Source organism: Pteropus vampyrus, unplaced genomic scaffold, assembly GCF_000151845.1.
Source record: "Pteropus vampyrus isolate Shadow unplaced genomic scaffold, Pvam_2.0 Scaffold9, whole genome shotgun sequence".
NCBI classification, from domain to species: domain Eukaryota; kingdom Metazoa; phylum Chordata; class Mammalia; order Chiroptera; family Pteropodidae; genus Pteropus; species Pteropus vampyrus.
Genome location: NW_011888790.1, coordinates 7418168 through 7430587, shown reverse-complemented (window position 1 = coordinate 7430587; position 12420 = coordinate 7418168). Strand labels below are relative to the sequence as shown.

Below are 12420 nucleotides of genomic sequence, written 5' to 3'. Positions count from 1 at the left end.
GAGGGAGAGAGAAACAAAAGAAGAAAAGGAGGAAAAATGTATGAATGCACTATTTGCAATTTGGAATTGCCTACGCCTGTAAATCTAACCCTGGGTCTGTCTGCAAATATAAACTTGCATTTGTCAACATAAAAATAGCCATGGTTAATGTAAAAACAATTAATAGGTTTTCTAGCAGAGGTAAGCACTGACAGTCCACATTAGCTCTTTCAATAAGACTGTAAAAACACAACTCCCTAGAGCTTTGTGGATGAGAAATATGTTAATATCAACTCTGTGACCACTCAGCACCATGACATGAAGTATCTGTTCAGGAGGTCATTTCCAAAATGTATCCCATATATCTTCATGCACAAGAGATGATAATTTATCACCCAGACATAGGGATCTACTGTAAACTAATCCAAACTGCTGATGATACACTAAATCAGTTTGAGTGATGACTATAAATAAAGCTGCAAGGAAGTACCAAAGGATACCGATCAATGAGATGTCACAAGGCAAATGAAATGCAATGTTGACAAACAGAGTCCCTCGGTTGAAAATTAACCAAATCAAGTATCAGAGAATAAAGGTACACATTAATATAAGCTTCAAATGAAAGTTTAATACATGGGAGGCTGAGGGTATATTCTAACTGTTTCAGACAAAACTAAACAGACTGGGTCAAAAGAAAAGGGTGTATGAAAAATTGATGTATTTTGCATACCATAGAAAGCATGACGGGATAAAGAAAAATGTTGTGAAACAATAAGCCTTTCCAAATAATATAGCTATACTTATTCAATCTGCCGAGCAAATCCATGCACCCAGATGAGGAAAAACAATAAAAATTGTGTATAGAAAATGATTTCACATCAACTTGCTACCAGGAAATCAAATTCAATTTGTATTGCCCTTATGAAAGCTTAGATATTTTCTGGAACTGTCATGCTACAACTTCAATGGGGGAAAAACCAAAGGAGTGGGGATAAGAAAGGACATTCCTCCAGAAAGTTGATATTCATGGAGAGTACTCTTTGAGAAAAAAGATTTTCCCAACTATGTGATCAGAATAAAGACTTTAGCACCCTGCAAATAGGTTCTATGGAATTCAGGTATTCTGAAGGTGTCTGTAATGGAAAGAGCTAAAGTAAATTACAATCCCTGCTGGAACAAATCTGTGAAAATATTTTCTTAGGAAAATTATTCCCAGAGAAATTTATACTTTTTCTTTGTTGTGTTAAGTATATATGGCTTTGTCAGAACATATTTAACTCTTACTCTGTATTTTATCTTTTAGTTCATTTTGGGTAGAGATAGACTTATACTACTAAAATATAACTTGATCTCATATGTAGTTTATTTAAATTTCAAAATGAAAAGCTTACTAAGAGTAGATAAGATTGATTGCTCTCTCTGTCTTAGCATAATTGTATTTCAGGTGAACATCAATTTACTTTAAAGGACACTTCTAAGTAGCAGAATGCACCATAAATAATTCATCAATCACAGCTGCTAGGAACATGATTTACTTCAACACATTCAATGGAATAAAAGTTCCATTTTTTTTTATATTTGTGTTTGCTTTAAAAAGTTTAAGAATCCTTCTTTTCTAAGAATCCACTCCTATATTCTTTACTTCATATTCTAAATGCAATATGATAAAACTGTTTTCTCCTATATTTAAAATATTATGTTTACTAATTAAAAAAATTTAGATATTGTTAGAGCAAATAATCTATGTATATCTACAGTAAAACAACAACATAAAAGGTAGATGTGAAAATGGCATTAAGATTTTCTCAAATACATAATTTTAGTAAAGCTAATATAATTTGTTTCCACTTTACATAAAATTTTAAATGGAAGAAAAAGGAAGTGGACTTACAGAAAATCTTATATAGATCATTTTAGATCTGATATATTTAAAAGTTACTTCAATTTAAAAATATGTATTAAATAGATTCTAAGTGGTATAATAGTTTCATTTTTATTGATTGGTACAGTAAGAATCTTTACTTTCATTTGTCATATGGAAAGACACTGCTTATCTTACTCATCCTAAAGTTTTCTATCAAATTCAGTAATTTTCTATTAGTAATTTCCCAACCTGTAAAAAATCTTTAAAATAAATATATAGACAAGGAAAAATGTAAGAGAAAATAAAAACCATTTTACTTACTTGCAAACCCCTCTGGAATACTGAATGGCCCATAAAATTAGCCAGCATTCTAATTAAAGCAGCACCCTATAGAAAAGAGTATTTAGAAAAGAGAAAAGAATTTCAACCAAGTAACATGATTCTAAAATTATCCTAAATCAATCAAAAATAGTCCGCTTCATTCATGCTATTGCATTCCTAAAAATAGTTAATAAATAAGAGAATCATAAATGTAACACTCCACTTACAGGTAACAATTGCATTTTTTTGTTTGTTTGTTTGTTTGGTAAATCTAAAACCAATGACATCAAAATAGAAGACTCCTGAAAAGAATATCTAAGGGCAATAATAAGCTGTAATTCAGGAGTAATAAAAATTTTATTAAGCACTATACTTGACAAAGTTAATAAAACATGGTTCTTGTACTTACCAGTTCTTAATCTAGTAAGGGAAGATACCCACATTAATAAATAATCATATCAAAATATAGCTTTAGAGTAACATAGCTACATACTCTAACCTTGGCTAGGGAATACCAAGTACTCAGATTGTTTGGGTTTAAATTCTGGCTCTGCCACCCATTCACCATGTTTACACAGGAAAATTATTTAACCTCTCTATTACAATCTTTTTTCACTTGTAAAGTATAGGCAATAATAGCCTCAAATTAATACAATTGTTCTGAAGCTTAAATGAATTAAGGCAGTTCAAACTGGGTCTAAAAAATAGTAACTGTGATATGAGTGTTAGCTAACAGTATTATATGAAGCTAATTATTTTTATTTCTTGTCTATTTTTTAAAGGCTGTAGCTATATATCCATATATAAGTAAAATATATATGACTGATATAATATTTAGAGTAAGAGAAAAATACTAATTTAAGAGTATCTCACCTTGAAAACAATTATTATGATACTGTAAAAGTAAGTGTACCAATGCATTTAATCAATATGAAATATTCCAAGTAATGATAATTAAGCCTGGATGATCACACATTTGTATGTGAAATATAAATAAGCTTTCAAAAAGATATATCAATCTGCACCAAATTGTTTTAACTATGGAGCAGCAGATTATAAATAGCAAAAGTTTAAATATATATAATAGCTTGGTTTTAGGGGGAAAATTCCCTTTATGACTTACATATTGAATTCATACTCATTACAAATTTACACTTTCCAATAATTCATTTTCTACCAGGTGTCTCTTTTTTATAAGAGAATCATATGAACCACATATAGACTCATCCTGCCTAAGACTGAACTGTGGCAGCCTGACCAAAAATGCAAGAATGGATTTCCATGTTTGTTACTAGGCTCATTTCCTGGAATTCTGGAATTTTAATTCAGTACAATACTCAGGCTCTGTGAATAACTATTTAAAGAAATGTCTCAAAATGTTTTAGTCATCACCAAAATTGCTCCTCAAATTGATATTTTATTCACAACTCAACAAATGATAAACTGGACAAGTCATAGAGTTTTGTGCCTCTTCTGACATATTCCCCTCCCACACCGTCTACTCTGCTCTTCCTTCTGCTTCTTCTGCTGTACCTTCTCACACTTGTGTAAGTTCACAAGATATAAGCATTCATGATTCAATCTGAGGACCAGATTAGAATTCCCTTTAGAATTTATCAGTTCTGCTCCTTGAATTTCCTTGACAAGCTCTCATCATATACATTTCCCAATCTAATCTACCTACCCTGAGGGTGAAAACTGTCATCAGTTCTGCAGCAAAACTAACCCTCGCCAATTGGGGAATGAGACAGAATCTCGAGCAGTCAATTCAAACTTTCCTTCACAAAAGAATAACCATCTTCAAAGGATTTAAGTGTTTCTATCTAGGTAATGATGACTTAGTCTCTTGCCAGGCTATAAAAACTATCAATTTATCCTGGTCTAATGACAAAAGAGTTCTTTCTAATCATAAAGAATGTACTGGTTTTCCTGTCTCGGTTGGGCTGGAACAAAATACTAACAAGAAATAAAACCTAGAAATATAATCAATATACAAAAGTTATATATCACTAAACTCCCTATTATTATATTGTGTAATTTAATTAACTTAAAAATATATGTTTGTGTTGCTTGCCTGAACATTTTAATTCCCCAGAGTAGCATGCACTCTTCCATATTTAACTAGCCTTTTCTTTCCAAAGCTAAATTTTAAAAATCCTCATTTCATAGAACTTGATAGACAGATAGCCTCTCCAACTGTGATCATTCAGCCAAAATATACTGGGCACCTACTATGCATGGTTTATAACAAGGATCACACCCTTAATGCAGGTGCAACTCATAATGAATTATTTAAAAAAAACAACAACACTGAATCCCCTTTCATTATGTCTTTAAAATGTTTTTTTACCAAGCAAATATTATTTATAATATTGTTACTTACACTTACTGGTAACTCAAAATTCCAGGCCCAATCAAACAAACTGGATGTCACACAGCCTAATAGGTTCTATGGGAAATAATTAGACTATTACACTATTTCTGCAAGATTTTTATAATTTTGAGATTTGTTCAAGAAAATCCATCATTATATTTACCATATTAAGGTTCAGAGATATAATAAGTTGGAAACTACGACCTGATTTTTTAAGGATTCATAAAGAATATTCCACAAAAGTATGCTTATAAACCCATTTCTCATTTAGTAATTATTCTATTTGAAGTATCTTTTTCATATAAATTTCTAGCTAAAATTTCTTTTATTTTACATTGTAATCATTTGCTTTTTGCTTTCATGTCAATCTCAAAGACAGTAAGCACCTCAGAGAAAGGACAGTCCTCACCACTTAGTGCTCCTGTTCCCTGTGCTCAGAGGTGATGCTGCCTCAAGATAATAACTGGATGAGAGAGGAAGAGAACTTAGTTGCATGCATAGCAATTACTTTGTGTTCTTGAAGACTACTGAGCCAGTATATACAGTTTATTACTTTATTGATAAGTAATAACTTTTGAAGAGATCTTCTCTACTAATTTATTCCTTTAACATATGCTTACTGGGTAAGGCAGTGTGTTCAGTATCTACTAGATATAAACAGTTATGCCACAAGTCTCTAGCTTCTAGGATCTCAAAACCTCATAAGTGAGATGAGAAGATATGATACAGCATAAGATGAATGACAAAAGAAATAAAATATTCTATTGTGCTTCAGAGGAGGGAGAAGTTATTATATCTTGAGAGATGAATGATAGAGAGGATTTAAAGAAGTAGTAGTTGTGTTAGACCATGAGCAAAGGAAACAGAAAGCATTTGCATGAAATAACAGGAATGGCTTCTGCATGGTCATGCAGATATGAAAGGGAAAAGCACAAGTGAGAAAAGTAATATTGTGGGACAAAGGGCATATAACCAGACAATGGGAGATCGGATGGAAAATAAGACTGAGGAAGTTGTTAGAGATGTTTGAAAGCCAGGGCTAAGAAATTTGAATTTTATTGTAAGCTCTGGACAAATTTTGGAAAGATAGTTAAAAAAAAAAAAAGTTAGGACTTACCTATGATATTCCAAGAAGGAAATAAAGTAACCAGAAGGAAATGGTAGCAACGAGGATAAAAACCAGAGATAGGTTTAAGCACTAGAACAAAGATCATTTTGAATTTTAAAGTCTCAGTGACTGTAATATGATATTAGCAGATACATAGAATTTAAAAGAAAATGTTGGTTAGGTGAATATGGTTACATCAATTTAAAATGTAGAGTTTGAGGAACAGGTAGGGAACTTGAAGAACAGAGGGCAAATGCAACAATAGGAATGAAATTCAGTGGAGGATTATGATTGAAGGGATAAATTGGAATTTGTAGAGGGTGAGATTGTTGAGAGAAAAGTGATGAGATTTTAGTGAAGGAGATAGAAAATAGTATCTTACACTTTCTCTACAGATTCTGTGTAATCTTCACTAGAGTGTTAATAATAAGCCTTCAATAAATATCTGTTGAGAAAATCGATGAAGAAAGGAAAATAAGAGCAAAAGATGACACATTGTGATAAAAAAAAAATAGAAAGAGAATTGGGTATAAGTAGTGTCATAGGTGACATTTTGATACAATAAGTTATTCAGATTTCAAGGAAAAAAAATAGCTAAGGGAAGGCCATAGTAGGTTATGCTTGAGAGAGCTATTTAAATAGACTTGGTAAGAAAGCCAAACTGAAAAACAATAGAAACAGAAGGAAAGAGAAAGTAAGAAGGGTGTTCGCATAAGGTTTGTTTGTATTTTTCTCTTTAAGAACATTAGAGAAAATTTTATGCAAAGATAAACCTGATCCAGTGAAGACAGAGATCTGAGATGCAGTACGTCAAGAGATAGATGTTGGAGCAAGATCTAAGAGAGCTAAATGAGAAGGAAATTAAGGTTGTTTTTGAAAAAGAAAAAGAACAATCTTCCTCTGAGACAGGACTAAGGCAGAAAGGGGTAGTTAAGATAAATAAGATATTTTGAATTGTAAAGTTGAGAAAATATATTGCTCAGAATAGACTGTAAGCTCCATTAAGGTAGAAACTTGGTCTGTTTGACTCACCACTATAGTTCCTGGAACATAATAGGTTCTCAATAAATACTGAGTCACGATAATATAAGAAATATAGTCTCTAGATTACGTGAGTTGGAAAGATTGGAACTAGGTTTGAAGTCCAGTGAGAAGGTCAAAATAATGTGGAAATGTGCAGAAATGTCATAAGTCCTAGTTGAAATTATTAATAATAATCCTATCATCCATTAAGCAACTACTATATGCCATATTCACAATATATAAGAAAAATATCATTATCTTGATTTGTCAGATAAGATAATCGAGGCTTAAAACATTGTGGAACTTGTCCAAATTAAAACATGTAGTATGTAATGAGGCCAGGATTAGAATTCCACTTATCTCCAACTCCAAAATTAGTAATCTTAATGAATTTGGATTACTTTCTGGTAATCCCAAATCAAAATAGTTACATGACACTTTCCAGAAACCTTAGGCATAGCAAGAACTTAGAAAAAGAAAATGAAAAGAAAGTTACTCAGAGATTGGAATCAGTAGATATTCCAAGAAGAGGATGAAGGAAAATCTAATTCAATGAGACATAGTTGAAATAGCTAACCAATATGCACAGGATTGGTGATGGAATAGAAGACATAAATTGGCTAACATAACGGAGAGTGTTAATGGATTAGGATGCATAAAGCTAGTTTAGGGAAGGTTCAGTAAGAACAAAGTGCAAGTAAAGTTGAAAAAGTGATATTTTTATCAAATGCTGTATGTGGATGTGGCAGCTGTGAAAATGCAGTGCTGAGTCGGCCCTCTGCATTTGCCACCATGAAGGCTGCACTTTCCTCTGTCTACTCCAAGCCAATGACTAAGCAAAACAGTAGAATTAAGATATGTTCCAGTAAGACAGGGGACCCCACTAAAGGAGAACTCTGGCTCCAGGACTCCACATTGGCCTGGATGAATATTTTTGCAACTAGACTGCAGTCCGAAACTTTTTCAACCCAATGATTTTTCCTTTCCTCTCTCTTTGCACAGGTTGTGAACTGTTTTTTATGATCTCAAGGCAGCTCTCCCTATCTTTGTCGCTCCTTTCTCAAATAAATATCTTACACATGATAGTGACTTCTTCTCAGAAGACCTGATCCAGTAGGGCAACTTTAAATGCTGATGTCCAAACATATATGAATTACTGGTGCTTTAGCTGGTCTATTCCAATATTCCACATTATAGATGTGTTTGCTCTTACCCAAGGTAGGAGCAGGTAAGGAATAACGTATGATTATATTGTTTACGTATGGAAGAGACTGAGGCAAAGAAATAATTTGTCCAAAGTTACACAGGTAAAGTAGTTCTCCAGACTTGCTTACATGCATTCAGTTGTTTAGCTATTTGTTGGCATAGGAACCTGTAAGCAAGACTTTCTTGTTACTTTCTAAGTTACTGAAAGGATTAGTCTATTGATTCTAAATCAAAGTACTTTCAAAGCGTAAATTTCTAAATGATGTGTCTGCATTAAATCTGGACATATGTTGAGATTACGCAATGTTTTAACATTATTTGTTACTGAATAATATCTTTTGGTCTGGAGTAAAATCATATATAAATCCTCCACTTTTTTTCAAAAACATCGTTTTTTACAATAGTATTATAGCTATATTAGAACCTGAAGAAGAGGGAAAAAAATCTAATCCTGAATATCACTCACTCACAAATTGATTACCAAAGAGAAAGTCAGAGAGAGAAAGGGGGAGAGAGAGAGAGAAAGAGAGAGAAGAGAGAAGGAGAAGAGAGAAAAGGAATAGAAAAAAAGACAAAAAGAGGAATAAAATTAATTTAGAAAAGGAAGCAAAAGTAATACCCCATTGCCCCAGTCACTCACATTTGGAACCTGGGAGTCCTTTTTGATTTATTACTTCCTGAGGCCAAGCCTCGACAACTACACAGCTGAATTATTTACAACCTCCCAGTGACAACCTCAGATGCATTCTCACTTCCACAAGTCCATCCTATGGACCAAATCAGACTAATTTTAATAATTACTTCTGAAGAAATATAATGTCTGCTGAAGTCCTAGCTCTGTCACCTACTAAATGTAAGAGTTTAGGCACATTAGATGAGCTCCTTAAGTGTCTTATTAGAATATAATGATAATAATAACAGACTACTACTCCTGATGATGATGATGATGATGATGATGATGATGATGATGATGATAACGATGATACTTCAAGATTTTTCTGATGATTCATCTAAATCACTCATATAAAGCACTTGGAATAGTGTTTGGCATGTAATACCCTTCAACGAAAGTATTTAGGTTTTGTCATCATCTTCATTATTACCACCTTTTTCATATTAGCTCCTTGTTCCTCAAACTCTTTGGTACAAAAAAAAAAAAAAAATGATCCCATGGTAGTATATCAAGGCCATACACAATAAAACTCACCATGACCTATCAACACTTTTTGCCATATGGCCTAATAATCGGCCTTTAGTTAAGCTGATTTTCTCATTATCCCATAAGCATAAATGTTTTAATCATGTTTTAATCATACTATTTTCTTCAGTTGCAATGATATTCTTTTTCAATCTTATATTCTAAACCCTATACATATTCAAAAGCACAGGAAAGCCCATACTATAATATGAAATTTCCCACAAATATGTTAGTCCTCAATGCTTCTTTCTCTTCTGTAGACAAAAAATCTTTTAAGTCTAAACTACACAATTTATTAAATTATTTTATGTCATTCACTAATTGATTCAAATGACTGTTTCTTCTTTCCACAATTAGATGTTGGTCACATCATTTAGTCTTAATATTGGCACACCTATTAGTTGTCAGTGCCATAACTTTTTCATTGTCAGCAAAAGATGGTCCTAGCTAAGAGAGATATCCACCACTTACTTGCTACTTTCAAATCAGCAATCCAAACCATGACCTCATTGCCAATACACAGGTACTTAATCTTCTCTGTAATAAAGTTCAGCATATATGCTACACTGGGGCCTTTTGTTTTTTAGTATTCTCAAGCATTGATATTCAAACAGTGTAATCTATATTTGAATCAATAGGAAACCAAAAAAGAAGACCACAGATCCCAGGACAAGAAAACAAGGAGCTTTTAAGAGTGTCAAAACTAGCACTTACACAAAAGCATTCAATTAAAGAAATTTGAAATGGAACGATACTATAAACTCGAATGTTCATGGAAAGATAAATATAAGAGCAGAAATTAACAAAACAGAAAATAAAGAAATGTTTAAGATGAAAAATAAAGCATATCAATATTTGCTATGACTTAGCATTTATTCAAAATAATATGTCTTAGTAAACTAGGAAGAAAAGGGAATTCATTAACATGGTAAAGGCTATCTTCCAAAAATATACCGAATGATGAAACGTTATATGAGTTCCCCTTAAAGATGAGAATAAGACAAGAATGCTTTCTATTAATACTTATATTTAGAAGTACAATAAAATAAATGAACAAACAACAGAGGTATGAAGCAAAGATAGAAATAAAGCAATAAACAAGTATTACTCAGAGATGATGTTAAAGTCCTTACAGAAATTCAAGAGAATCCATAGCAGTAATCTATAAAATCAGAAAAGAGTGCATCAAGGTTACCTGATACAGATCAATACATAAAAATTAAAAGAGTTGATATAAATCAGTAAAAACTAATTTAATGAATTAATTTCTAAAGAGTCTTATTCTCAAGAGTAAAATACAAGCAAATATAACAAAACCAAAAATTAGGAAAATTAAAAATTGTTCTGAGTTTTCATAGAGGAAATTACATAACAAAAGACAAAATTACCTAAATACAAATAAACATATTTCTTATAAAGTTAGAAAAAGCTGTTATTATAAAAGTGTCAAATATTTCAGAAGTAATTTGTAAAACCTTCAAAAGATTTTATTTCTCCCAGAAATTGTCTCCATCTTAAAATTTATATGAATTGGCAAACAATTAGCGATAGCAATTTTGAAAGAGAACAAGATAGAAAAAATTATCACACCTGATATCAAATCGAAAAAGCTGTAGTAGTTAGACCTTAGTCAGAAATGCTGAAGCAGGAATATATATATAAACCAAGGACCAGAATAAAGGACTGCAAATGTATTAAAGCAGATATTAGTGACAGCTAACAAAGACAGTATTTCGAGAGTAGGAATAAGGTGGGGAATTCCATAAATAGCACTGAGAAGATTGATTATCTAAACAAAAATGAAATTACATTTTACATAACAATATAAAAAGGAAACAACAAAAATATTCAAATGAATTAAATAACAATATAAAATGCAAAACTTTAAAAATATTAAGAAAAAATGTTAAAGTATACCTTTAAGAATTTGGGGTAAAGAAGGATACACAAAACAAAAAAGCATAAAGTGTAAAAGAGTAAATGGACATATAGACTATATCTAAGTTAAAAACATCTGTGTGATAAAAGACATCATAAATTAAAAGATAAATTAGCCTTATTAGCTACCAAAGATTAGTATCCAAAATAAAATTTAAAAAAACTCTCATTAACCAATAATTACATAAATAATCAAACAAATCTAAAAATGAAGACCACAGTGGAAAAGGAGCAAAGGATATAAACGGAAAAAAAAAAAAAATCTCACTAATAAAGAAATGCAAATTAAAACAGTAAAATAGTATTTCATAGCTATAAACCAGGCAAAAAATTGGAGAATTTAATATACTAAGTATAGCTAAGGATATGAGGAAACAAGATCTCTCAAACATTCTAGTGGGAATGTGTATAAAAGTACAAACACTTTAGGGGAAAAATAGTACACTAAGGTAAATTTAAAAATCGATCTATTTGTAAAATTAACAATTATTGAGTGCTTGCTGTATCAGGCATCATTAAAGTGACTGAAAATGATGCAAAGAATAAATCAAATAAGCTTTTGTGTACTTTCCATTCTAGCCAGAAGAGGCAGTTGATAAACAAAGAAACAGCTTAATATAATCATGCCAAGTACTGATTATTGCTTGAAGAAAAACAAAGCAGGATAAAGGGATAGAGAGTGTTATGGGAGATGGACTCTCACATTTATTAAGATAATCAAAGAAGATTTCTCTAATAAATTGACAATTGAGCAGAGACATGAATCAAAATAAGAAACAAGTCATGTTGATAACTGGGCAAGAATATTTCAGGCAGAGAGAATGAACATAGATAATGTTATGTCTGCTTAATGGTTATCTCTAGGAAGAGAGGAAGAGACAATAATATTAAAAAAATGATAATCTTTGTTAAATTTGGGTCTTGATGATAATGATAATAACAAAAATGACATTTATTAAATTTCAGTCTTGAGTACATGGATACCTGTTATTATTCTCTGTATGTTTGAAAACTTACTTGAGATTTTTATTCAAAAATAGAGGTCTTTGGGAAAATTGCTAACCTAAGATGCCTTAAAATTGATCTCATTTAAGTTAGTCTCCATGTTTTACATAAATTTTGTATTTATCTTATCTTAATCTTGATGATATAAAACTCTTTATTCCATGATCTATCTGTAGAGACTTTTAGGAGTATTTTAGTGCTACCATTTTTTTTTTAATGTAAAATAAACTTATCTGATAGAGAAGAAATGAAATAAGTTGAATTGAATTAGCCAGACATTTGGAGTAACTCTTTAAATAATTAAGAGCTTATGAATAATAATTTTCTTTTAAAAATCAGAGTATTAATGCACATACTGTTTCTTATTAAACTTTTAAGGCATTAGCAAAGCAATGGTTTAAGAA

At 31.4% G+C, this 12420-nt stretch overlaps 1 protein-coding gene across 1 annotated transcript in view; it reads right to left on the bottom strand.

Annotated features, from left to right (window-relative positions):
* The window catches only part of TRHDE (thyrotropin releasing hormone degrading enzyme), a 341392-nt gene that overhangs the window by 96929 nt on the left and 232043 nt on the right, over positions 1 to 12420 (bottom strand). The window contains exon 7 of the mRNA XM_011374415.2: positions 2165 to 2230. Coding sequence (XP_011372717.1) covers positions 2165 to 2230 — 66 coding nt within the window. The remainder of the gene's footprint in view (positions 1 to 2164; positions 2231 to 12420) is intronic.